Source organism: Callorhinchus milii, unplaced genomic scaffold (genome assembly GCF_018977255.1).
Source record: "Callorhinchus milii isolate IMCB2004 unplaced genomic scaffold, IMCB_Cmil_1.0 Scaffold731, whole genome shotgun sequence".
NCBI classification, from domain to species: domain Eukaryota; kingdom Metazoa; phylum Chordata; class Chondrichthyes; order Chimaeriformes; family Callorhinchidae; genus Callorhinchus; species Callorhinchus milii.
Window position 1 is genome coordinate 10264 of NW_024705472.1, and position 27874 is coordinate 38137.

The 27874-nt window shown below is 46.0% G+C and overlaps 2 protein-coding genes across 2 annotated transcripts; one reads left to right on the plus strand and one right to left on the minus strand.

Annotated features, from left to right (window-relative positions):
- The first annotated feature begins 368 nt into the window (after nucleotides 1–368).
- LOC121852311 (E3 ubiquitin-protein ligase TRIM11-like) lies at nucleotides 369–9645 on the plus strand. The gene is given in 8 exon segments (XM_042346409.1): nucleotides 369–653; nucleotides 656–923; nucleotides 1595–1689; nucleotides 2923–3156; nucleotides 3741–3763; nucleotides 4975–5090; nucleotides 5190–5266; nucleotides 9064–9645. Coding segments are annotated over 8 exon segments (1680 nt in total).
- Nucleotides 9646–13648: 4003 nt separating this feature from the next.
- LOC121852312 (nuclear factor 7, brain-like) lies at nucleotides 13649–23683 on the minus strand. Its single transcript, XM_042346410.1, has 7 exons — nucleotides 23126–23683; nucleotides 22335–22430; nucleotides 20878–21114; nucleotides 19429–19451; nucleotides 19083–19195; nucleotides 16227–16757; nucleotides 13649–13827 (listed from the first exon to the last, which is right to left on the minus strand). Exons 1-7 carry the CDS (start codon nucleotides 23681–23683, stop codon nucleotides 13649–13651), a joined length of 1737 nt encoding a protein of 578 aa, XP_042202344.1.
- Between the last annotated feature and the right edge of the window lie 4191 nt (nucleotides 23684–27874).

Consider the following 27874-nt stretch of genomic DNA (forward strand, 5'->3'; position numbering starts at 1 on the left):
ACACCTCCTGTATACCGGGCGAGGGAGATAACATCTTGCCACCAACTTGCTGTAGAAGGATGAGTTCATCTCTCGACACTCATCTCACGAATGAGCCAACGCAGCTGAGCCTCACCGATTTATATTAACAACAGCACTCATTTCTTTAAATGTCAAGGTGTGTACAGTAGCCGTGTTCACCTTGAGGCTGCTGTTTGCACACCTCAGGGCGCGGGTTCACATTCCAGGCGGTGTCTCGTGATGTCAGTGACGACAATGAAAGCATTTCAAGTATTTTACTTCCTTCTTCACCGTCGCTATAAGAGAGAGGTCCTGGTCCAGCGTCTCTCTGAGCCACACAGCGAGCGATCCCAGCGAAGCCATGGGTCATGGCGAGCGCGACTCCCAGTGAGAGTGTGGATAGTGAGCTGCGCTGCTCCATCTGCCTGGGCACGTTCGTCTGCCCCTCCACGCTGAGCTGCGGACACTCGTTCTGCCTGCGGTGCCTGGAGGCCGCCTGGGAGACGGCGAGCAGCTTCAGCTGCCCGCAGTGCCGAGCGACCTTCCCTGTGCGACCCCAGCTGAGGAGGAACGTGGCCCTCGCCAACCTGGCGGAGCAGCTCAGAGTTGGAGACGGGATGGCCGCGGCCGTCGTGTGTGACACTGCAGTGATGGCCACACTCCTGCAGTGAAGACCTGCCTGAGATGTGAGATGTCCTTCTGTGCGACGCACTTGAGGCCTCACTTGGAGAATCCCAGGCTGAGTGATCACGTCCTGGTGGCTCCCATCGCGAACCTGGAGGAGCGACGCTGCCGGAGCACAGACAGGAGCTCATTCTTTACTGTGAACAGGACGAAATCCCGGTCTGCACAGTCTGCGCCATCGGAGGAGACCACTCTGGACACAGGTCATCGCAGTGGAAAGAGTGCAACAGACAAGACAGGTGAAGTGTCATGTTCCTTTGTAATCCACATTGTTACAGGAGGTTGAGAGATTCACATCAGTAGGTCGTGACTCCTCACCTCAACCAGGTGAGCTCCTGTTGAGACCAAACGGCCCTCTACAGGGAGACCCAGGTAGAGGTGGAAGGGGGGCTCAGACGTCAGAACGCTGAGATGGTAACGATGTAATTCTGAGTTGGAATCAAGTCGGCCGCCCATGGTTTAAACCGGATTCTCAAGTTTAGTGAGTTGATGGTCTAAGCCGAGTAAACATTTGACAGCACGTTAACAATATTTTGCGTTAGAATAAAAATCTTAGTTTGACTAAGTGAGAAACGTTGCTATGTATAGTAAGGCGTGTGAGAAACAACTACACCCATCGCTGGAAGAGGTTAAAAACATATTTAGAATGTACGTGATATTTGTTGATGATGTTGTAGGAGGATATTGCATAGCTCCACGGTAGTTCCTTTGGATTCTTCATCTCAATAATAACACGGATAGTGCAGTCAGATACAATCATGGTGAAAGTATAAATGGAGACGTATGCTGAAACATGACAACAAATGTGTGTATGTGTGTTGAACTTTTTCGTAGCCAACGGCCTAATCAGTGATCCACCAATGGCAATAGTGAGCACCTCGTATTTATTGATTTATTTACCACAACGCAGGAGGAGCTCAGAGTCAAGAAGGAGGGGAGAGAGGAGAAGAGGAACACGGCGGCGTCACGGCACGGACACTCAGGGACGACTACCGATACGTGGAGGTACAGTGAGAGGCGGCAGCCGCACAAATCCCTCTTCTGGTTTGCATACGAATCGTATTTAAGTAAACCTAACTCTTATTATACTCTTTGGTTCTTTCGGTAAAGTCACGTAGGTAGAAATAATAATAGATCACGACGTTTCGATCGCAACGCAAGCAATCCTCATAAGGTGAGATAACCACAGCAAAAAAAAACTGCTGAAGTAACTCTTATTATTGACGAGCACTTCCCCACGCGTCGGGACGGATATAACTTCGGTGAATTGCAAGCAGTGTGGATTTCAAGCGAATCGTTTGCCAATGACAACTCACTGGCTGCCTACTATAAATATACAAAATCAACGACATCACACTGTAACAGAGAAAAGTGTGAGTTCGTAACTGTGTCCTAAAACATTTTTAAAGCCCATTTTTTGAGGACATAACCTTTATAAAACTTTAATCTTCAACTAAATATATTCCTTTTGTGTATCTTTACACATCAGGAAAAAAATGTGGGAAACATTACAACTGGTTTAGGATGGTCCCATTTGCAACACACGTTTACGACGTGATTAGGCCACCACGCAATAAAACAGAAACTTAATTGATGACGCAACTTTCAACATGACAGCAGTTTTGGTTTTGGAGGGATGGAATCGATCCACGCTAGACGATGCATTGGTGACTTTCCCTGTCGATTCGTTTATTGCTCACAACCTCCATTTTGACCCCACCAACTTAACCTGAGTGCCAGGGAGAGTGGACGTGAGTATTGCCTTAGAAATCAGCAGTATTTGTCTTTCAGCACATTTTTGCTTAAAACCATCGAGCAATGTCACGTGTATTTGTTCTGTATATTCGCAGACCTTTGACACAATTTCCTGGGAATGTTCTCGGCAAGAGACTTTGTTTTGATTTAATTCGCATTTCCCTCCGACGCATCGTTTGGTAGATCCAGAGTGGGACGACAGACAGACGCGAATGATACGCATAAAGATGTATTTAATTTCCCCCAGATAGACACTCAGCAACGTGTAGCTACAGACAGAAGTAATTCATATACTATCCTTGCCTATGATATATTCCCCGTATGTCCCATTTTCATTCTCCCTGTGCTTCATATGTTCACGAGCTCCCAATGTATGTGTCGCCCACTTCCATGTACATAATCTAGGTATGGTAACAATCATTGCCTGTACACCACATTGTGTCGTTACCTAACGTGTGACTCAACTCGGCACTGTCTCTGTAGGAGTCTGTGCGTGGGATCAAGGCGCGGATCAGCCGAGAGTTTGAGCGCCGGAGGGAGCAGCTGAAGGAGGAGGAGAGGGAGGCGCTGGAGCGCGTGGACGAGGAGGGCCGCTCCGCGCTGTCCCGCATCCAGGCGGACATCGCTCGCTACGAGAGCAGAGCACGCGGCCTGGAGCAGGAGATCAACCAGCTGCTCGCCGCCCTCGCCGTGCAGGACCCGCTCTCCTTCCTGCAGGTGGCACCACCTCCATTCACTCGCCGTGGTGGTTAGGAGATGTTAACTACCTCGCCTGGTGTGCAGGAGGTCGTGGGTTCGATAACAACCCTGACGTCTGCTGTATATTTGGAGTTTGCATCTCTCTCTCTCCTCGTGCATGCGTGGATTTTTTCCCGGTCCTCCGTTTTTTCCCTCCACATTTATAATAAACATCACACATTCAAAGAATTAGGCAGCCACTATAAATTCCCACGTGATAAGCCACGGAGTTGAGCTGTCATTTGTGATAGCCAGGTTGCTTCTGAAAAAGAGCGACAAAGCTCAGTGGAATTTACCTGCTAAATATTTTTTAAAGTTAACTTTATTCAGAGTTCAACACATCAATTGTTGTAGTGAGAACATTACTTGTTATTAAACCACTCATGTAGGTGCTGGACTAAACCTGTAAATATTGGTTTTGTCTTTTTATCCATTCTAAGTGTGCAGGTATTTGCTAATTCTCTGATGTCGCACTCTGCTGTAAATAGCAGGCGACTGTGTGGATGCAGGGCATCTGTTTATGATGTCAATGTTAATGTGAAATGCGGGTTTGTGTTTTCCAGGATCCCCTGCATGAGAGTCTCAGGTCAGTACCAACCCAGACTCAAACTCGAGCTCTGTCTGCCACCTGGTGGACAAATCAGCGAACGGTCGTGATGTGAATCCAAATAAACCCCATTATGCAATTGTATCCCATACAGTCTATTGCATCCAGTACAGGCAGTCATCGGGTTACGCACGTAATTTGTTCCTGAGACTCGTTCGTAAGTCGAACGGTTCGTAAATCGGAGAATAATAATGCACCGTATTTAAATGCCGACACGGTTATAAAATGTGTTACGGTTCAACAAGAGGGAAGCATTGTTAAGCTCATAATAAAGAAGAAATGTTTAACATTTGCATCTAACAATTAAAAAAAAAATACTGTATAGTAAATCAAACATAAAATAACATGAATAGAAAAAAATATGTTATTTATGTTCACTTACATTGATGCTAGCCTGTAGTCGGAAGGGTGGCAATGAGTCACCATAACAAACGGGGCACGCATGCACACACAAAGACAAAGACACCCCAACGACAACAATCCCCCGTGTAGCCTTAACAGGCTGTTTGGGGCAAATATTCTCAGAGAGCAGCGCCTAAGATGGCCGCCACTGTGGCACACGACGGGGTGGGTGGCCAGCGTCACGGCCCGCTGCTTTTGTCTCTCCAGTGGTGATGTTCACACCCCACACCAGGTACTGGTGTTGGCTGTGAGCAAGAAACGAACTCAGGTTGCCGCGTTCGTAGCACAGTGCACTCACCGCTACACTACCGCTCCCCACATCAATACCAATACCCGCCATTCACCACTAAGTGATGGTGACGTTACCATGGCGCCTGTGCCAGGCCAGGTGCACTTTGAGGCCACGAGAAATGTGGAAGGCTCGCTGACACGAGGTCTCGGGACAGACACCCCACACTTTCACACACACACACACACAATGTCCGTACACATGCAAACACTCCCAGAACGAGGCCGACTCATTACATCCCGCAGAGGATCGCTCCTCTGAACAAAATAGTTATGCGGTTCAGTTTGCAACTGGGAGTTTGCACTTTCAATCAATTTTATTTTTTAATATTCAATGGAAGCTGGTTTGTAAGTACCGGCGTTCGCAAGTCGTGGGCTGCCTGTAATGTCCATGTGTAGAGAGACATGAACCCTCATTAGACTCTGTGTGTCCTGTGCTGTGTGTAGAGAGACATTGACCCTCAGTAGACTCTGTGTGTGTTCCTGTGCTGTGAGTGTAGGAGGAGCTCCATCTCCCAGGAGACTCAGGATGACCCAGCCCCCGTCTCCCACGGTCTGAACCTCGGAAAATTCATCTCGGTGGGCGGCGTCCAAACTAAACTTCTGCCTTTTCTCGGTACGTCGCTTTGCCACGACGATCTTCGTTAGACTCCATTACAGACTCTGCATTGTCGACAAATCCAACCTATTTTGAGGGCGTCCTTTATTTCACCAGGCTTGAGTGCATTAATGCAGCGTGACCCCTTGGCAAGGGAGACCTGCATACATTCAGGTCATGAAACGGGCACCCAGGTACTGGGTGAAATATTGTCAACAACACAAAGGGTAAATTATTGACTGGGTCTCAGAGTTTCAGTGCAAGATCCGGTTTTTCCCCTCCACATTTAGAAATCTGCCTTTAGGGTATTTGTCTGCTATTCATTTCCAAGTGAAAAGCCACTTCGATGAGCAATCAGTATGTGTGGCCAGGTCGCTTCTACGCAGTGCAGTGTGCATACCACTACGTTACCACTCCTCACACCCACTCATTCACCCACTCACCTACTCACTCACCCACTCATTCACCCACTCACTAACCTACGCACACCCCGACTCACCTACTCATTCACCTACTCACTCACCCACTCATTCACCTATTCACTCACCCACTCATTCACCTACTCACTCACCCACTCATTCACCCACCCACTCATTCACCCACTCATTCACCCACTCATTCACATACCTAAACCCCCACTCATTCACCCACTACCCACTATTTTATATGTTTAACGGTTATTATACACACCGAGGGAGCGGTGGGACAGCGTCTGACGCGCTGCACAACGTGGGGTCGATTTCTGGCTAAGCAGCGTTGAGCTTGGCTAGTGCTGGGTGACAACCATGCATAGCAGGTGCTATAGGCTGCGGGGCTCTCTGACCCACCTATTTAACCAATTTTTATTTGACCAGGTGCAGGGCCCCACTGAGCTAAGTAGCTCCTGTTCAGAAGCGAGCTGGCCGTCACAAATGATAGCGCAACCAAATGGATGACATCATCATCGTCATCACGTGGACATTTATATCAGCAGTCAAAAATACATAGAGACCCATATAGATACATTGAGACCCATATAGATGCTAGACCCATAGTCACACAGCGAGAACCGTAAAGATACAAAGGGACTAATAGAGATACATGGAGACCCATAGACTGAACTTATTTTATTAAACCAGACAATACGCCACTGAGCTGTCTAGCTCTTGTCCAGAAGCGACCTGGCCACCACACACGACAGCTCAACCAAGTGGCTGATATCGTCACCGTGCGGACATTCATAGCGGCAGGCAAATAGTCGCTGCAAGTGGAAGGAAAAACCGGAGGCAGAACTTTGGGCATCGAAATTTATTTAAATAAATAAAAGTTTACTGTTGGTGAAGGGGTGGGCAGCAGAGGGCAGCGCAGCGTGAACCATTGTTGTACTGCACCTCTACGCTTCTACATTCACGATCCCCACCATCGCCAACGGCACCGACGAGAGCGTTGAAGTATGGTCAAATAACCCCCCCAGGGCGCGCACGGCGCGATGAGGCGCTCATCCAGCAGCAGAGTGTCACACAATGTCTGTGTGGGGGTGTGAGTGTGCGAGGCTGTGACACACAATGTCTGTGTGGGGGTGTGAGAGTGTGCGAGGCTGTGACACACAATGTCTGTGTGTGGATGTGAGAGTGTGCGAGGCTGTGACACACAATGTCTGTGTGTGGATGTGAGAGTGTGCGAGGCTGTGACACACAATGTGTGTGTGTGGGTGTGAGAGTGTGCGAGGCTGTGACACACAATGTGTGTGTGTGGATGTGAGAGTGTGCGAGGCTGTGACACACAATGTGTGTGTGTGGATGTGAGAGTGTGCGAGGCTGTGACACACGATGTCTGTGTGTGGATGTGAGAGTGTGCGAGGCTGTGACACACGATGTCTGTGTGTGGATGTGAGAGTGTGCGAGGCTGTGACACACGATGTCTGTGTGTGGATGTGAGAGTGTGCGAGGCTGTGACACACAATGTCTGTGTGTGGATGTGAGAGTGTGCGAGGCTGTGACACACGATGTCTGTGTGTGGATGTGAGAGTGTGCGAGGCTGTGACACACGATGTGTGTGTGTGGGTGTGAGAGTGTGCGAGGCTGTGTCACACAATGTCTGTGTGTGGATGTGAGAGTGTGCGAGGCTGTGACACACAATGTCTGTGTGTGGATGTGAGAGTGGCGTTTATGTCGTGGTGCTGGCATCATCACCGCTTTTCACTAACACTGCACACACACACGAATATTAGTATATGAACACTAATACTAACGAATATTAGTATGTGTACACTAATACTAACGAATATTAGTATATGTACGCTAATACTAACGAATATTAGTATGTGTACACTAACACTAACGAATATTAGTTTGTGTACACTAATACTAACGAATATTAGTGTGTGTACACTAATACTAACGAATATTAGTATATGTACACTAATACTAACGAATATTAGTATATGTACACTAATACTAACGAATATTAGTATATGTACACTAATACTAACGAATATTAGTATGTGTACACTAATACTAACGAATATTAGTATATGTACACTAATACTAACGAATATTAGTATGTGTACACTAATACTAACGAATATTAGTATGTGTACACTAATACTAACGAATATTAGTTTGTGTACACTAATACTAACGAATATTAGTATGTGTACACTAATACTAACGAATATTAGTATGTGTACACTAATACTAACGAATATTAGTGTGTGTACACTAATACTAACGAATATTAATTTGTGTACACTAATACTAACGAATATTAGTTTGTGTACACTAATACTAACGAATATTAGTATATGTACACTAATACTAACGAATATTAGTATGTGTACACTAACACTAACTAATATTAGTGTGTGTACACTAATACTAACGAATATTAGTTTGTGTACACTAATACTAACGAATATTAGTGTGTGTACACTAATACTAACGAATATTAGTATGTGTACACTAATACTAACGAATATTAGTATGTGTACACTAATACTAACTAATATTAGTATGTATACACTAAACTAACGAATATTAGTATGTGTACACTAATACTAACGAATATTAGTTTGTGTACACTAATACTAACTAATATTAGTTTGTGTACACTAATACTAACTAATATTAGTATGTGTACACTAATACTAACGAATATTAGTATGTGTACACTAATACTAACGAATATTAGTATGTGTACACTAATACTAACGAATATTAGTATGTGTACACTAATACTAACGAATATTAGTATGTGTACACTAATACTAACGAATATTAGTAAGTGTACACTAATACTAACGAATATTAGTATGTGTACACTAATACTAACGAATATTAGTATGTGTACACTAATACTAACGAATATTAGTTTGTGTACACTAATACTAACGAATATTTATTTGTGTACACTAATACTAACGAATATTAGTTTGTGTACACTAATACTAACGAATATTAGTGTGTGTACACTAATACTAACGAATATTAGTTGTGTACACTAACACTAACTAATATTAGTATGTGTACACTAATACTAACGAATATTAGTATGTGTACACTAATACTAACGAATATTAGTTTGTGTACACTAATACTAACGAATATTAGTATGTGTACACTAATACTAACGAATATTAGTATACTAACGAATATTAGTTTGTGTACACTAATACTAACGAATATTAGTGTGTGTACACTAATACTAACGAATATTAGTATGTGTACACTAATACTAACTAATATTAGTATGTGTACACTAATACTAACTAATATTAGTTTGTGTACACTAATACTAACTAATATTAGTATGTGTACACTAATACTAATATTAGTATGTGTACACTAATACTAACGAATATTAGTATGTGTACACTAATACTAACGAATATTAGTATGTGTACACTAATACTAACGAATATTAGTGTGTGTACACTAATACTAACTAATATTAGTATGTGTACACTAATACTAACTAATATTAGTATGTGTACACTAATACTAACTAATATTAGTATGTGTACACTAATACTCACCACAGATGGACGCTCACCGACTCTGGACACAAACTCAGCCCACGACCGCCTCCAGATTTCCTCGGATCTCAGGACGATGACGCTGAGCGGTGTCCCCAGGGTCGCCCCCATCACCCACACCGCTTTGATGTCTGGCCACAAGCCCTGTGCTCTGAGAGCTTCTCGTCGGGTCAGCACTACTGGGAGGTGGACGTGGGGAGCGCGAGGCTGTGTCGGGTTGGAGTCGCGTACGGGACGATCCCACGGAGAGGGACTGGTGCTGAGTGCGGCCTGGGAGGGAGCGACGTCTCCTGGTGTCTACAGAAACAAGGCGACAGCTTCTCAGTGCGGCATGGCGGGGTAGAGACGTCACTGTCGGTGCCGCAGCCTCCGCGGAGAGTCGGGGTCCACCTGGACTGGGACGCGGGGCTGCTGTCGTTTTACAGCGCCGACTCCATGGCGCTGTTACACTCGTTTAATAAAACTTTCACTCAGCCCCTACACCCTGGGCTGTGGGTGGGGTGGAGGTGGGGTGGTGTTGGTGACTCAGTGAGGATTGTGGATCTGAGTGGTGCGTCCTGAGAGAGGTGAACGTGAACAGCGCAGAGGGCAGACGCCACCACGACGCACGGCGCTCGCCACCCTCGTCACCGCCACGCGCAGCGCCACGCCCGTGACTGGCTGGTGGCTGTCGGTGGCTAGGGGCTGCGTGGCTCTCCATCACAACGGGGGGGCTGAGCGTAAACAATCCTCACAACCTTCATAGGAGGGGGGGGTGATAAAATAGGTACCGCTCTGTGTGTGTGTGAAGCCAACGTGGATGTATTCACCCTGCCAGAGGAGTGTGACTGTGGTGTAGGGTGCAGTGATTAGCAATGGTGAACTGGGATGTGTTTATACACTGGTGGTGTCATGGGTTGTGGGAGAGATACAACAATATTATATTCTTTACGTTCTTTCGGTAAAGTCACGTAGATAGAAAAAAAAGATATGAAAAATGTAATAATAAACATTAAATACAAATGTAAAATGTGAAACCAAAAATTCATGACGTTTTGATCGCAACACACGCGGCCGTCATCAGTCAAGAAAAGTTTTACGTCAAAACAATAATATTATTGATTTTTAAAAGTATAAATGTACGCGTACGACTGTGGCAATGTAACGCTTGTATCATCGATTCTACAATAAAAATACAGAACACAACAACAACAACAATGTAGTTGTGTACAGCGTCATTCGTGCTCACTGCATCCCGCAACGCCGTTCATTAATTAAACACGAGGACCAAATCCTCTACACAGCCACTGCCAAGCAAATTAAATCTACAAATTAATAAACAAATAAAGAGACGGCGCCAAACACAAAAGGCGCCAACAATGTCCGAGCTGTTCAAGTTGTCTGCTGCTGCTGCGTCATGGACGTGGTGACGTCACTACGCACGCTCCCACAACGCAGTGACGTCACCACGCACGCTCCCACAACGTGGTGATGTCACCACGCACGCTCCCTCAACGCGCTGACGTCATCACGTCACCTCTCCCCCCACCCCCCTCACGCCCGCCCCTCACCACTGCACCATCTGTGAACACAAAGAGCTTCACAGCTCATCGGATTCCTCCTGCACCACAAACACAGATTCTGACGTTCTGGATTCCCGCTACTGGGGGAGTCCCGCGCTGTGACGTCACCACGTCAACGCGCTGTGACGTCACCACGTCACCGCGTTGGCGACAACAAAAACAATCAGAGGCCCTGAGGGGCACCCTGCAGCCTCGCTGCTGTGACCCAGCACTGTGGGGGGGGGGGGGGTTGGTGACGTCACCTCGCTGCTGTGACCCAGCACTGTGGGGGGGGGGTTGGTGACGTCACCTCGCTGCTGTGACCCAGCACTGTGGGGGGGGGGGGTTGGTGACGTCACCTCGCTGCTGTGACCCAGCACTGTGGGGGGGGGTTGGTGACGTCACCTCGCTGCTGTGACCCAGCACTGTGGGGGGGCGGCGGTTGGTGACGTCACCGCTGACGCTACTGGGAACTTCCCGCGATGGCGCCACGTGACCACGTGGTGCTCGTCAGGAGAAAGTGGTAGAGCAGCAACAACAACCACCACAACCACAACAACCACCACTACGACAACCACCACAACAACAACCACCACAACCACCACCACAACAACCACAACAATTACCAGTACAACAACAACCACCACCAAAATCACCACCACAACAACAGCCACCAGGGGGAGGGGTAGAGGTGGGGGGGAGGGTTTCTGGGGGGGGGCTTGGGGGTTGTCACGTGATAGGAGGGACCCCAAGGGGGTGGGGGAGATGGGGATGTTGGGGGTCACGTGGGGCTCATTGTCTCACTGCCGGCACTGCTCCAGAGTTGCGGACCGAGTCACGAATCGCGACCGATTCCCAGACGCCGTTTGGGTCCCTGCGCTGCCTGGAGCGGTGTTGGTGCGCGCCACGCGAGGGCGCTGCCACTCCACCGCAGGGATTCGCGGGGCGCGCTGAACAATGAAAGTGCACGGGAGATTTCACAAGAGGCTGTGGCCAAATTAATCCGGAATGTCACCGATTTTTGTTTACAGATCTCGGAAGCTGCGCAAGGTTGAGCCTGGACTGTGGCGCTGGGATTGGTGAGCGGCGTGCACGTCGGAGTGCGGTGTGCAGATTACGCGTTGTGCCTCTCTCCGATGCGCTTTCAGGTTCTGCCCCTTGTTGATCAGCGCGATGTCTGTGACGTTCCCTCCACGTGCTGGGAGCATCGTCAAGATTTGAAGCTTCTTCAGTTGAAAGCTGGAAATGTGAGGAGCATTGACAGCTTTCATTCTTCGTCACGGTGGCGCTGAGATTCCAATTATAATTGTCAAGTCATTTAATTAGCTTCAGGATATTCCTCAAGCCATGGGTAAGGTTTTACATATTTGTTCGAGTAACGAGACATTTACTGGACATGAAGGGACTTGCATTTGTCCTCTGCAATCGATCTTCAGTCTGCGTGCCAACATCGCCCTCACTAAAGTGGGCATCGATGCACATCACAGCAGCACGGGAACGCTACCGGGGCCACAGAGCAACAGGAACGGAACAAAAGAAACCCGTCACGACCTCAGCGGCGACCACCGACTGAGCAAAGTCCATTTGCAGCCGCGTGCAACAAATAGCAGAAGAACATTAAGTAACAAATAAAGTGAATAATAAGTAAAGAAAATGAATAACAAGTTAAGGAAAAAAAATTAACATTTATAAGATGAATGAATAATAAAATGAAAAAATTATATATATAAAAAATTGATAAGTTACATGAATTAACAAATTTAAATAAAATAACATAACAAATAAATTTTTGTTTTCATAATTTTAATAAAGTTAATTATGTATGAATAATAAATTAATAATGGAATGAATAATTTTAATGAACGTAATAATTTAGATAAATAATATTAGAAAGTAATATTTATGAAATATGTAATCATTTAAATAAAATAAATTACACATGAATAACAAATGAATAATAAAATAAACTACAAGCAAATTAAAAGAATCATAAAACACCGGTCCCCCCTCCGCCTTGTTAAATGGTGGCTGTTAGGGGCAGGCGAGTGTGAGTAGCTGCGTCTTGTACAGAGCACGGAGTTGAGAGACACTGGGCGGTTTGGATGAATAAATACATCTTAATATCTCATCATCCCGTGCTAAACGTGAATATTTAAAACAAAAACGCTTCTCCTATCCGAATCAGCCACTGCAGTCATCTCGACCAAGACGCGGAACCAACTCGGATCGCGACAAACGATCAACCCGAAGGCAGCCATTTTGTACGTTTTAACCATTAACACTTTTAAAAACACGTTAAATTGAACAATCTACACGAACAACTGCCTCTATTTATATTTTCGTACCATTCAGAACGTTGTAACCGCATTCCGATCGCTATATGCGCATTAATTTACCTCAGAATTTCCAGAACAAAGTTATCAAAGCTCGTTAATTGTAAATAAATAAGCGAATGCAACAAAATAGAGTCTGCGACGCCATTTTGTATTTACACTTTTGGCGCCAAAAAAATGAAGCGGCGAATGAGGCAACGTTGAAGACTTTAAATCGTTGGCGGAGTTTGACTTTCATATTTGTCCCTCAAATTAGGAATCGCGGGAGTATTTAATTTATTTTTAGTTGTAAATCATGAAAATAAATTAATAAATGTGCCCAGTTTTTTTTTTTGGGGGGGGGGGGCGTTGTCCCCCCGTGCCCCCTCCTCTCCCCCCTTCCCACACAAACTGGGCCCACGCTGAAAGTGAACTTCTCGCACCGTCACCGCTGGCCAAGAGACACCGCATCGACCCAAACGGCCACAGACCAGCACCACTAAGACCACCAACACCACTACCATCACCACGAACACCACTACCACCACCACCACCCCGCTCCATGCCCACCAACGGAGTACTGTACACTATATATTTATACTTGTGTCTCTGTATAAAGCCCTCTGTGTCCTGTCTGTACATGACCACTGTACACGGCCACCACCAGCAGCAGCAGTGTTGGCAATGAGCTAAACCGGCCCTGGGCCTCCCCTAGGTCGACTCGGCACCAAAGGCATCCTGCCTGGCGCGCTGTGCGGTGAACATCGCTGCTGGGCAGAGGCGAAGCCAGGCGGCTGTGGTGCTGACAGCCACCAACTCGTGAGCCGTCACGGCCTCCCAAGGCACTGCTGCCACTCGCTCGCGGAACTTGTCCACACCATCTACTGAGGCTATACGGCGGAATTTGTGTGTAATCTGTTTGTCTAGTCTGTGTCGGTGTGTGTAGTACTGTACATGCCTCTTGTGTCGTCTGTGTGTAGGACTGTACGTAATTCTGCGTGTCTGTAGTCTGTGAGTCTCTGTGTATGATGTGTGTGTCTCTAGTCTGTGTGTATATCGGTGTAGTGTGTGTGTCTCTTTAGTCTGTGTATAGTAATGTCGATGTTTCTCTGCGTTTCTAGTATGTGTTTGTCTCTGTGTGCAGGGAGTAGGCTGTATCGAGCGATTACAGGGTAGAGAGTCGTCTGTGTGTGTGTGGGAGTTCCCAGCAGCGTCAGTGGTGACGTCACCAACACCCCCCCCCCCCACAGTGCTGGGTCGCAGCAGCGAGGTGACGTCACCAACCCCCCCCCCCCACAGTGCTGGGTCACAGCAGCGAGGTGACGTCACCAACCCCCCCCCCACAGTGCTGGGTCACAGCAGCGAGGTGACGTCACCAACCCCCCCCCCCCCCACAGTGTTGGGTCACAGCAGCGAGGTGACGTCACCCAACCCCCCCCCCCACAGTGCTGGGTCACAGCAGCGAGGTGACGTCACCAACCCCCCCCCCCACAGTGTTGGGTCACAGCAGCGAGGTGACGTCACCCAACCCCCCCCCCCACAGTGTTGGGTCACAGCAGCGAGGCGACGTCACCAACCCCCCCCCCCCACAGAGCTGGGTCACAGCAGCGAGGCGACGTCACCAACCCCCCCCCCACAGTGCTGGGTCACAGCAGCGAGGTGACGTCACCAACCCCCCCCCCCACAGTGCTGGGTCACAGCAGCGAGGTGACGTCACCAACCCCCCCCCCCCCCACAGTGCTGGGTCACAGCAGCGAGGTGACGTCACCAACCCCCCCCCACAGTGCTGGGTCACAGCAGCGAGGTGACGTCACCAACCCCCCCCCCCCCACAGTGCTGGGTCACAGCAGCGAGGTGACGTCACCAACCCCCCCCCCCCCACAGTGCTGGGTCACAGCAGCGAGGTGACGTCACCAACCCCCCCCCCCACAGTGCTGGGTCACAGCAGCGAGGTGACGTCACCAACCCCCCCCCCCCCCACAGTGCTGGGTCACAGCAGCGAGGTGACGTCACCAACCCCCTCCCCCCCCACAGTGCTGGGTCACAGCAGCGAGGTGACGTCACCAACCCCCCCCCACAGTGCTGGGTCACAGCAGCGAGGCTGCAGGGTGCCCCTCAGGGCCTCTGTTTGTTTTTGTTGTCGCCAACGCGGTGACGTGGTGACGTCACAGCGAGGGACTCCCCCAGTGGCGGGAATCCAGAACGTCAGAATCTGTGTTTGTGGTGCAGGAGGAATCCGATGAGCTGTGAAGCTCTTTGTGTTCACAGATGGTGCAGTGGTGAGGGGCGGGCGTGGGGGTGGGGAGACGTGGTGACGTGGTGACGTCATCACGTTGGGGGAGCGTGCGTGGTGACGTCACCACGTTGGGGGAGCGTGCGTGGTGACGTCACCACGTTATGGGAGCTTGGGTGGTGACGTCACCGCATTGTGGTAGCGTGCGTGGTGACGTCACCACGTCCATGACGTAGCAGCAGACAACTTGAACAGCTCGGACATTGTTGGCGCCTTTTGTGTTTGGCGCCGTCTCTTTATTTGTTTATTAATTTGTAGATTTAATTTGCTTGGCAGTGGCTGTGTAGAGGATTTGGTCCTCGTGTTTAATTAATGAACGGCGTTGCGGGATGCAGTGAGCACGAATGACGCTGTACACAACTACATTGTTGTTGTTTGTGTTCTGTATTTTTATTGTAGAATCGACGATACCAGCGTTACAATGCCACTGTCGTACGCGTACATTTATACTTTTAAAAATCAATAATATTATTGTTTTGACTTAAAACTTTTCTTGACTGATGACGACCGCGTGTGTTGCGATCAAAACGTCATTAATTTTTGGTTTCACATTTTACATTTTTATTTAATGTTTATTATTTTATTTTGCATATTTTTTTATTTTTTTATTTACGTGACTTTACCGAAAGAACGTAAGAAATATAATATTTTTGTTGTTGTGTCTCTCCCACAACCCATGACACCACCAGTGTATAAACACATCCCAGTTCACCATTGCTAATCACTGCACCCTACACTACAGTCACACTCCTCTGGCAGGGTGAATACATCCACGTTGGCTTTACACACACACAGAGCGGTACTTATTTTATCACCCCCCCCCCATGAAGGTTGTGAGGATTATTTACGCTCAGCCACGCAGCCCCTAGCCACCGACAGCCACCAGCCAGTCACGGGCGTGGCGCTGCGCGTGGCGGTGACGAGGGTGGCGAGCGCCGTGCGTCGTGGTGGCGTCTGCCCTCTGCGCTGTTCACGTTCACCTCTCTCAGGACGCACCACTCAGATCCACAATCCTCACTGAGTCACCCAACCCCACCATCAGCCCAGGGTGTAGGGGCTGAGTGAAAGTTTTATTAAACGAGTGCAACGGCGCCATGGAGTCGGCGTTGTAAAACGACAGCAGCCCCGCGTCCCAGTCCAGGTGGACCCCGACTCTCCGCGGAGGCTGCGGCACCGACAGTGACGTCACTACCCCGCCATGCCACACTGAGAAGCTGTCGACTTGTTTCTGTAGACACCAGGAGACGTCGCTCACTCCCAGGCGGCACTCATCACAACGCCCTCTCCGTGCGATCGTCCCGTACGCGACTCCAACCCGATACCCCCTCGCGCTCCCCACGTCCACCTCCCAGTAGTGCTGACCCGACGAGAAGCTCTCAGAGCACAGGGCTTGGTGCCGGCAGTGAAAGCGGTGTGGGTGATGGGGGCGACCCTGGGGGACACGGCTCAGCGTCGCCGTCCTGAGATCCGAGGAAATCTGGAGGTCGTCGCTGGCTGAGTTTGTGTCCAGAGTCGGTGAGCGTCCATCTGTGGTGAGTATTAGTGTACACATACTAATATTAGTTAGTATTAGTGTACACATACTAATATTAGTTAGTATTAGTGTACACATACTAATATTAGTTAGTATTATTGTACACACACTAATATTAGTTAGTATTAGTGTACACATACTAATATTAGTTAGTATTAGTGTGCCCATACTATTATTAGTTAGTGTTAGTGTACACATACTAATATTAGTGTTAGTGTACACACGCTAATATTAGTGTTAGTGTACACACACTAATATTAGTTAGTGTTAGTGTACACATACTAATATTAGTGTTAGTGTAGACACACTAATATTAGTTAGTATTAGTGTGCACACACTAATATTAGTTAGTGTTAGTGTACACATACTAATATTAGTTAGTGTACACACACTAATATTAGTGTTAGTGTACACATACTAATATTAGTTAGTGTTAGTGTACACACACTAATATTAGTTAGTATTAGTGTACACATACTAATATTAGTTAGTGTTAGTGTACACACACTAATATTAGTTAGTATTAGTGTACACATACTAATATTCGTTAGTATTAGTGTACACATACTAATATTAGTTAGTATTAGTGTACACACACTAATATTAGTTAGTGTTAGTGTACACACACTAATATTAGTTAGTATTAGTGTAGACATACTAATATTAGTTAGTATTAGTGTACACACACTAATATTAGTTAGTGTTAGTGTACACACACTAATATTAGTTAGTATTAGTGTACACATACTAATATTAGTTAGTATTAGTGTACACACACTAATATTAGTTAGTGTTAGTGTACACACACTAATATTAGTTAGTATTAGTGTACACATACTAATATTAGTTAGTATTAGTGTACACACACTAATATTAGTTAGTATTAGTGTACACACACTAATATTAGTTAGTATTAGTGTACACATACTAATATTCGTTAGTATTAGTGCACACATACTAATATTGGTTAGTATTAGTGTACACACACTAATCGTTAGTATTAGTGTACACACACTAATATTAGTTAGTATTAGTGTACACATACTAATATACGTTAGTATTAGTGTACACAAATTAATATTAGTTAGTATTAGTGTGCACAAACTAATATTCGTTAGTATTAGTGTACACAAACTAATATTCGTTAGTATTAGTGTACATATACTAATATTAGTTAGTGTTAGTGTACACATACTAATATTCGTTAGTATTAATGTTCATATACTAATATTCGTGTGTGCAGTGGTAGTGAAGAGCAGTGATGATGCCAGCACCACGATGTAAACGCCACTCTCACACCCACACACAGACATTGTGTGTCACAGCCTCGCACACTCTCACATCCACACACAGACATCGTGTGTCACAGCCTCGCACACTCTCACATCCACACACAGACATCGTGTGTCACAGCCTCGCACACTCCCACACCCACACACAGACATTGTGTGTTAACAGCCTCGCACACTCTCACATCCACACACAGACATTGTGTGTCACTCCGCTGCTGGGTGAGCGCCTCCCCTTGCCGTGCGCATCCGGGGGGGGGGGGTTATTTGACCATACTTCACCGCTCTCGTCAGTGCTCGTTGGCGATGGTGGGGATCGTGAAGTTGGAAGCGTAGAGGTGCAGTACAACAATGGTTCACGCTGCACTGCCCTCTGCTTGTGTGATGTGTAAACATTTGACACGAGGGAGACAAAGGTGGCCGGGCGTGGTGCCTCTTTCTCACTGGGCTGACTCTCGATCTGCCTGATGTCATCTCCCTCACCTGGTATGCAGGAGCTTGTAGGTTTGATCCCGACCCTGACCATGACTGCCGCTCCTGTATATTTGGAGTCTGTGTCTCTCATCATCACAGTGGTCAGGGAGATGTTAACAACCTCGCCAGGTATACAGGAGGTCATGGGTTCGATCCCGACCTTGACGGTGCCTGCTGTTGCTGCTGTATATTTGGAGTGTTTGTGTCTATCTCCCAGTGGTGGTCGCGTGGAATTTTCTCAGCATCCTCCAATTATTTGCTTCACATTTAGACTCAACTGAATGCGTTAAGATCATTTGGTTGCTACTATAAATTTCCATGTGATAATCGACTTAGTTGAGTTGTCATTTGCGGCCAGTTTCCTTGTGAAAAAGAGCCACATAGCTCAGTGGATCTTACCTGGTAAAATATATATTTTTTAAAGATTCACGCCCCAAGGACACGCCACCTGTCTTAAACAAAGTGCAGCAGCCTACCGAGCGGTGCCGGTCTGCATCGTTGTGTTTGTAATGAACGATGTCGACAGATCAGTGCACAGTGCAGAGAGAGACTCACACACGAGAGCCACGCGCATCGTATTCACTCCTCCTAGCGAGATGACCTCTGTGAGCTCTTGGGGACTGAATGTGGGAGGAGGCGCATCCTGGATCCCCTGCGAGTCCAAGATCCTGCACTCAGCACGGGACACGCAGAGTCTATGGAGGGTGCAGTCCCTCCACTCACTCAGCACGGGACACGCAGAGTCTAATGGAGGTCCATGTCTCTTGTCTCTTGACACATGGACAATATGGGACCGCGACTCCATACAAATGGGTTTATTAGGAATCCCATCATGACCGTTCACTGATTTGTCCAGCAGGTGGCAGACAGAGCTCGAGTTCGAGTCTGGGTTGGTACTGACCTGATATTCTCATGCAGGGGATCCTGAAAAACACAAACCCGCATTTCACATTAACGTTGACATCCTAAACAGATGGCCACCTCCACGCAGTCGCCTGCCGCTTACAGTGGAGCACAACACCAAGGAATTAATAAATACCAGCAAATCGAGAATAATGAAAAACAGAGTTATCTGTGGTACCTATTTGCCAATATCGATATGATGAAAAAAATAGGAAGAGGCTTTATCCTTTACAGATGTTCAAACACAAGTTATCACTGCTCAACCAGAGCTATTAATACTTTGATACTTGCATTGCATTTGTAATGTTAAGCCTATTATTGTTCTTTAAAATAAAAAAAACAGGATTCGTTTAACTGGACACGAACCCCAACAAATGACAAAACCACTCTTTGTAGGTCTAGTCTAGCAGCTAAATAAATGGTTAAGTGATGTTCAACAACCCGTGTTTTTGAACTCTGAATTAACAAAATTTTATATTTTATCAGGTATGGCCCACTTCGCTATGTCGCTCTTGTTCAGTAGCGAGCTGCCTATCACAAATGATAGCTCAATGAACTGGTTTATGTGGACATTTATAATAGAAGCCAACTACTAGAAATGGGTGATGTTGACTATAAATGTGGTGGGAAAACCCAGAGGACCTGGAAAAAAAATCTACGCGATCACAGAGAGAGAGAGAGAGACGTAGACTCCAAATTTACAGCAGGCATCGTCGGGGTCAGGGTTGTACTGGACAAGTCTAGGTCTGAATGTCACACGGAAGCAAACGTGCGTCTATTTCTGGACAATGCCGCTTGCTCCTAGATCGAAAAACAATGAAATAAGATTTCCAACAATGTCAACGTCTCACAGGGCGGTGTGTCTCTGCTGGTTTTAGTTAAACCCTCTTCTGATAAACCAAGGCTGTGAGGATAAACTATTTTAAACTACTTTTTTATACCTTACCAGGTAAGGCCCACTGAGCTATATAGCTATCCGTCTGAAGTAACCTTGCCAGAAATGAAAATTTAAGAAGTGGCGTATCATGTGGAAATTTAAACCAGCAAATTACCCTAAACACGTGATGTTGATTCTAAATGTGGAGGGAAAAACCGGAGGACTACACATCCACGAGGAGAGAGAGAGATGCAAACTCCAAATATACAACAGATGTCAGGGTTGGTTCTAGATTTGAAGCTTTCGTGACTGCAAGGATTCATACTCTTAGGTTTTTTCGGTAAAGTCCCACCTGAAGACGGAGACTTGTGTTGCCTCCGAAACGTCGTGATTTAATTGAGTTATTTGCATTTATTATTATTTAATTGTATTATTATTATTTTACCTACGTGACTTTACCGAAAAAAACCTAAGAGTAGTCAGGGTTGGTATCGAACCCATGACCACCTGCATATCAAGCGAGGTAGTTAACATCTACTAGTCACCGCGGCGAGTGAATGGAGGTGGTACCACCTGCAGGAAGGAGAGCGGGTCCTGCACGGCGAGGGCGGCGAGCAGCTGGTTGATCTCCTGCTCCAGGCCGCGTGCTCTGCTCTCGTAGCGAGCGATGTCCGCCTGGATGCGGGACAGCACGGAGCGGCCCTCCTCGTCCACGCGCTTCAGCGCCTCCCTCTCCTCCTCCCTCAGCTGCTTCCTCCGGCGCTCAAACTCTCGGCTGATCCGCGCCTTGGTCCCACGCACAGACTCCTACACAGACAGCGCCGAGTTGTTGAGTCACTTGTTAGGCAACGACGCAATGTGGTGTCGTACAGGTAATGATTGTTACCATATCTCGATTAAGTACACGGAGTTGAGCGACGTGTGCATTGGGAGCTCGTGAACATATAAAGCACAGGGAGAATGAGAATGGGATATAAGTGGAAAATATCATAGGCAAGGGTAGTATAGGAATTACTTGTCTGTAGCTACACGTTGCTGAGTGTCAATCTGGGGGAAATTAAATACATCTATGTGGGTATCATTCGCTTCTGTCGGTCTTTCCGTCCAACTCTTGATTTACCAAACGATGCGTCGGATGGAAACGTGAATTAAATCAAAACCAAGTCTTTTGCCGAGGACATTCCCAGAAAATTGTGTCAAAGGTCTGCGAATATACAGAACAAATACACGTTACATTGCTCTATTGTTTTAAACAAAAATGTGCTGAAATAGACAAACAGTGCTGATTTCTAAAGCAATACTCACGTCCACTCTCTCTTGCACTCAGGCTAAGTTGGTGCTGTCCAGATTTTGGGGGTCAGAAGGGAGGTATCGCAAGCTTCCATGGCTAGCATCGTGGTTGTGATCAATAAAGGAATCGACAGGGCAAGTCGTTAACGCTTCATCCAGCGCGGAACGATTTCATCCCCCCTAAACCAAAACTGCTGTCAAGTTGGAAGTTGCGTCGTAAATTTAATTTGTGTTATTCTGTGGTAGCCTTCTAAATATGTCGTAAACGTGTATATTTAATTCAAGATTAAAGTTTCATAAAGGTTGTGCGCTCTAAAAAAATGGGCTTAAAAAAAGTGCTGACAGACAAACACAGCTACGAACTCACACTTTGCTCCGTTACAGTTTGATGTCGTTAATTTTGTTGATTTAAAGTAGGCAGCAAGTGAGTTGTCATTGGGAAACGATTTGCTTGAAATCCACACCGCTTGCAATTCACCAAAGTTGTATGCCGCGCCGACGCGTTGGGCAGTGCTCGTCAATAGGAAGAGTTACTTCAGCAGTTTTTTTCTTGCTGTGGTTGTCCCACCTGATGACGATTGCTTGTGTTGCGATCGAAACGTCGTGATCTATTATTTTTTCTACTTATGTGACTTTACCGAAAGAACCAAAGAGTATAATAAGAGTTGGGTTTAATTAAATAAGATTCTTAGGCAAACCAGAAGAGGGAATTGTGCGGCTGCCATCTCTCTCTGTACCTCCACGTGCCGGTAGTCGTCCCTGAGTGTCCGTGTCCGTGACGCCGCCGTGTTCCTCTTCTCCTCTCTCCCCTCCTTCCTGACTCTGAGCTCCTCCTGCGTTGTGGTAAATAAATCAATAAATACGCGGTGCTCGCCATTGCCATTGGTGGATCACTGAATGATCATCCCGCAACTCTGATTAGCACGGTTGGCTATGAAAGAAGTTCAACACACATACACACATCTGTTGTCATTATATTTCTGCATACGTCTCCATTCATATTTTTACTTTTCCCACGATTGTATCCCGACTGCACTGTCCGTGTCATGTATTGAGACGAAGAATCCAATCGTAATTACTGCAGAGCAATGCAATATCCTGTTAGACAACATCATTGACAAATATCACGTACATTCTAAAATATGTTTTAACCTCTACCAGCTTCTCACACGCCTTACTATACATAACAACGTTTCTCACTTAGTCAATCAAAGATTATGAATTCTCACGCAAAATGTTGTTTAACGTGCTGTCAAATGTTGACTCGGCTTAGACCATCAACTCACTAAACTTGAGAATCCGGTTTAAACCATGGGCGGCCGACAAGATTCCAACTGAGCATTACAGCGTTACCATCTCAGCGTTCTGACGTCTGAGCCACCCTGCCACCTCTACCTGGGTCTCCCTGTAAAGGGGCGTTTGGTCATAACAGGAGCTCACCTGGTCGAGGTGAGGGGTCACGATCTACTGATGTGAATCTCTCAACCTCCTGTAACAATGTGGATTACAACGGAGCATTACACTTCACCTGTCTTGTCTGTTGCGCTTTTTCCACTGTGATGACCCTGTGCCCGGAGTGGTCTCCTGCGACGGGGCAGACTGGGCAGACCGGGATCTTGTCCTGTTCACAGTAAAGAACTAGCTCCTGTCTGTGCTCCCGGCAGCGTCGCTCCTCCAGGTTCGCGATGGGAGCCACCAGGAGGTGTTCTCTCAACCTGGTATTCTCCAAGTGAGGCTTCAAGTGCGTCGCACAGTAGGACGTCTCGCATCTCACGCAAGTCTTCACTGCAGGAGTCTGACCGTCAGTGCAGTTGTCACACACAACAACCGCGGCCATCCTGTCTCCAACTCTGAGCTGCTCCGCCAGGTTGGCGAGGGCCACGTTCCTCCTCAGCTGGGGTCGCACAGGGAAGGTCGCTCGGCACTGCGGGCAGCTGAAGCTGCTCGCCGTCTCCCAGGCGGCCTCCAGGCACCGCAGGCAGAACGAGTGTCCGCAGCTCAGCGTGGAGGGGCAGACGAACGTGCCCAGGCAGATGGAGCAGCGCAACTCACTATCCACACTCTCACTGGGAGTCGCGCTCGCCATGACCCATGGCTTCGCTGGGATCGCTCGCTGTGTGGCTCAGAGAGACGCTGGACCAGGACCTCTCTCTTATAGCGACGGTGAAGAAGGAAGTAAAATACTTGAAATATTTCATTGTCGTCACTGACATCACGAGACACCGCCTGGAATGTGAACCCGCGCCCCGAGGTGTGCAAACAGCAGCCTCAAGGTGAACACGGCTACTGTACACACCTTGACATTTTAAGAAATGAGTGCTGTTGTTAATATAAATCGGTGAGGCTCAGCTGCGGTGGTTCATTTGTGAGATGAGTGTCGAGAGATGAACTCATCCTTCTACAGCAATTTGGTAGCAAGATGTTATCTCCCTCGCCCAGTGTACAGGAGATGGTGGGATTGTATTCCACCATCTCCTGTACGCTGCAATTCCGCAGAAAAGGTTAAGACCCACTGCTGTCAGTATATATAGTGTACAGTACTACACAGAGACACACAGAAGTGTATATATAGTGTACAGTACTACACAGACACACAGAAGTGTATATATAGTGTACAGTACTACACAGAGACACACAGAAGTGTATATATAGTGTACAGTACTACACAGAGACACACAGAAGTGTATATATAGTGTACAGTACTACACAGACACACAGAAGTGTATATATAGTGTACAGTACTACACAGACACACAGAAGTGTATATATAGTGTACAGTACTACACAGACACACAGAAGTGTATTATAGTGTACAGTACTACACAGACACAGACGTGTATATATAGTGTACAGTACTACACAGACACACAGAAGTGTATATATAGTGTACAGTACTACACAGAGACACAGACGTGTATATATAGTGTACAGTACTACACAGAGACACACAGAAGTGTATATATAGTGTACAGTACTACACAGAGACACACATAAGTCTATATATAGTGTACAGTACTACACAGAGACGCACAGAAGTGTATATAGAGTGTACAGTACTACACAGAGACGCACAGAAGTGTATATATAGTGTACAGTACTACACAGAGACACAGAAGTGTAAATAATGTACAGTACTACACAGAGACACATAAGTGTATATAGTGTACAGTACTACACAGACTCACAGAAGTGTATATATAGTGTACAGTACTACACAGAGACACAAGTGTGTATATAGTGTACAGTACTACACAGACACACAGAAGTGTATATATGTGTACAGTACTACACAGAGACACAAGTGTATATACAGTGTACAGTACTACACAGAGACACACGTAAGTGTATATAGAGTGTACAGTACTACACACACACACAGAAGTGTATATATAGTGTACAGTACTACACAGACACACAGAAGTGTATATATAGTGTACAGTACTACACAGAGACACAGAAGTGTATATATAGTGTACAGTACTACACAGAGACAGAAGTGTATATATAGTGTACAGTACTACACAGACACACAGAAGTGTATATATAGTGTACAGTACTACACAGAGACACAAGTGTATATACAGTGTACAGTACTACACAGAGACACACAGAAGTGTATATATGTGTACAGTACTACACAGAGACACACAGAAGTGTATATATAGTGTACAGTACTACACAGAGACACACAGAAGTGTATATATAGTGTACAGTACTACACAGACACACAGAAGTGTATATATAGTGTACAGTACTACACAGAGACACACACAAGTGTATATATAGTGTACAGTACTACACAGAAACACACAGAAGTGTATATATAGTGTACAGTACTACAGACACACAGAAGTGTATATATAGTGTACAGTACTACACAGAGACACACAGAAGTGTATATATAGTGTACAGTACTACACAGAGACACACAGAAGTGTATATATAGTGTACAGTACTACACAGAGACACAGAAGTGTATATATTGTGTACAGTACTACACACATACACAGAAGTGTATATATAGTGTACAGTACTACACAGAGACACACAGACTAGAGCACAGAAGTATATATAGGTGTACAGTACTACACCTTTATTAATTTATTTTCATGAGGGACAAATATAGAAGTCAAACTCCGCCAATGATTTAAAGTCTTCAACGTTGCCTCATTCGCCGCTTCATTTTTTTTGGCGCCAAAAGTGTAAATACAAAATGGCGTCGGAGACTCCATTTTGTTTCATTTCTTTATTTACAATTAACGAGCGTTGACAACATCGTTATGGAAATTCTGAGGTAAATTAATGCGCATATAGCGATCGGAATGCGGATACAACGTTCTGAATGGTACGAAAATATAAATAGAGGCAGTTATTTGTGTAGATTGTTGAATTTAATGGGTTTTTTAAGTGTTAATGGTTAAAACGTACAAAATGGCTGCCTTCAGGTTGAGCGTTTGTCGCGAGCCGAGTTGGTTCTGCGTCTTGGTCGAGATGACTGCAGTGGCTGATTCAGAAAGGAGAAGCGTTTTTGTTTTATTAGTTCACCATTAGTACGGTATTATTTGCCTAATGAATATGATGAGATATGAAGATGTGTTTATTATTACACCTAAATATTGTTTCATTTCCGTATTATAGCGGTTTTGAATAGCAAATGTCGGCTAACATATATATGAGGATATTTTTTAAGTGCATTACGTCTTGTATTGAGTGCTGGTTCAGGAGTGTTGGATTGTGGCATGTGGGATGATGTGAACTAAAAAATTTTTTTATTTAACTAGGCAAGGCTCACTGAGAGAAGTCGCTCTTTTTCACATGTGACGTGGTTATCACAAATTACAGCTCAACGGAGTGGCTTGTCACGTGGATATTTATAGCGGCAGCCAAATCCTCTGAATGCAAATTGATTCTAAATGTGGAGGAGAAAAACGGAGGACCCGGAGAAAATCTACGCGACAACGGGGAGAGATACGTGATGACTCAAATATACAGCGGGCGTTAGGATCAGGATCGAACCCACGACCTCCTGTATACCAGGCGAGGTAGTGAACATCTTGCCACCAATGCAGTGACGCTTGGCCACTGTTGCAGAGATACGAGGGTTACCCAGAAGTATTTGTTTGCTTTTGTCTAGAGTGCACAATTAAATTATAACTTCTATTTAAACTATTTTCACTGGAGATGTTCAGGAGATAAAACGCTCCACTTTGCTGAACCTTGTGCCAGTGTTTGCTGAATCATTCCACTTCGAGTTGGCCTCCAAAGATCGCAGGTACATTAAGCTTTAAGCTGGCTGTCAGTCCTCAACGTGAAAAAACCTCCTGTATAACTTGTAGATTGAATTATTATTTGATGATACTACGTTGACAGTTGTGCACAAGATAACACACTCTAAAAACATTGCTCAAAAACAGCCAGAAAATAGAAAACGCACAACTGGTGACGTTTCAGGCAATTTCTTGAGAGCATATTCCAAATGGATTTAAGAAAATGCAATTGCTATAACGTCGCGTATTGTGTGTATGAATGCATTTTCTTTAATGGTAGTGTTATTTATGAAGTGTTCAGTTGTTTTGAAAAACTATGAAGATTACAATTCTTAAAGCGGAGTGCTTCGTCAGTATAACACACGCACAGCCTGAAGAGGCTTCACCACCATCTTGATCAGCATCACTCGGTGGAGCCCACCTGAGTGGGGCCTCGTATGTGAATAGCTCCGTCCACAATATAAATACCCAACTTTACCAATCTCTCTCAACAGCTTACCCCTTTTTACCCTACCAGCTAAAGCCTTCAGATTTTTTCATTATTCATAAACTTCTCCACAGATTTTCTAACCACCCTCTTCTTGCCCTCCAACAATCTACTGTGCTGTATCTGCATAGCACGGGCTGTGGTGATGCGAGCCTGAAATCCAGCACTGGATTCCATTGAGGGAGGGATCCCCTTTAATCCAGGTGGATCAGTCTCTTCCCCTGGTCACTGAAGTCACCTTAGCCTGGCTTGCCAGCAGATGGCAGTACAGCAAGTGGATTCATCTCCACCTGCTCCAACGTGTTAGATGTGTCTGGGTACTCGGGTTCCTTTCCGCATGTACAATCACTCATTCACGGAGTTGGACAAACATCGCCATTTAGATTAGGGCAAGCTACACATTTCGAACTCAACACGGAATGCATGTGTGCGTTCATGCTTTTACAAACACAGACATACAAGGACACATGTACCAGTGCATAGACTTACAAAGGCAATGATCCCCCATGTAATCTCCATAGAC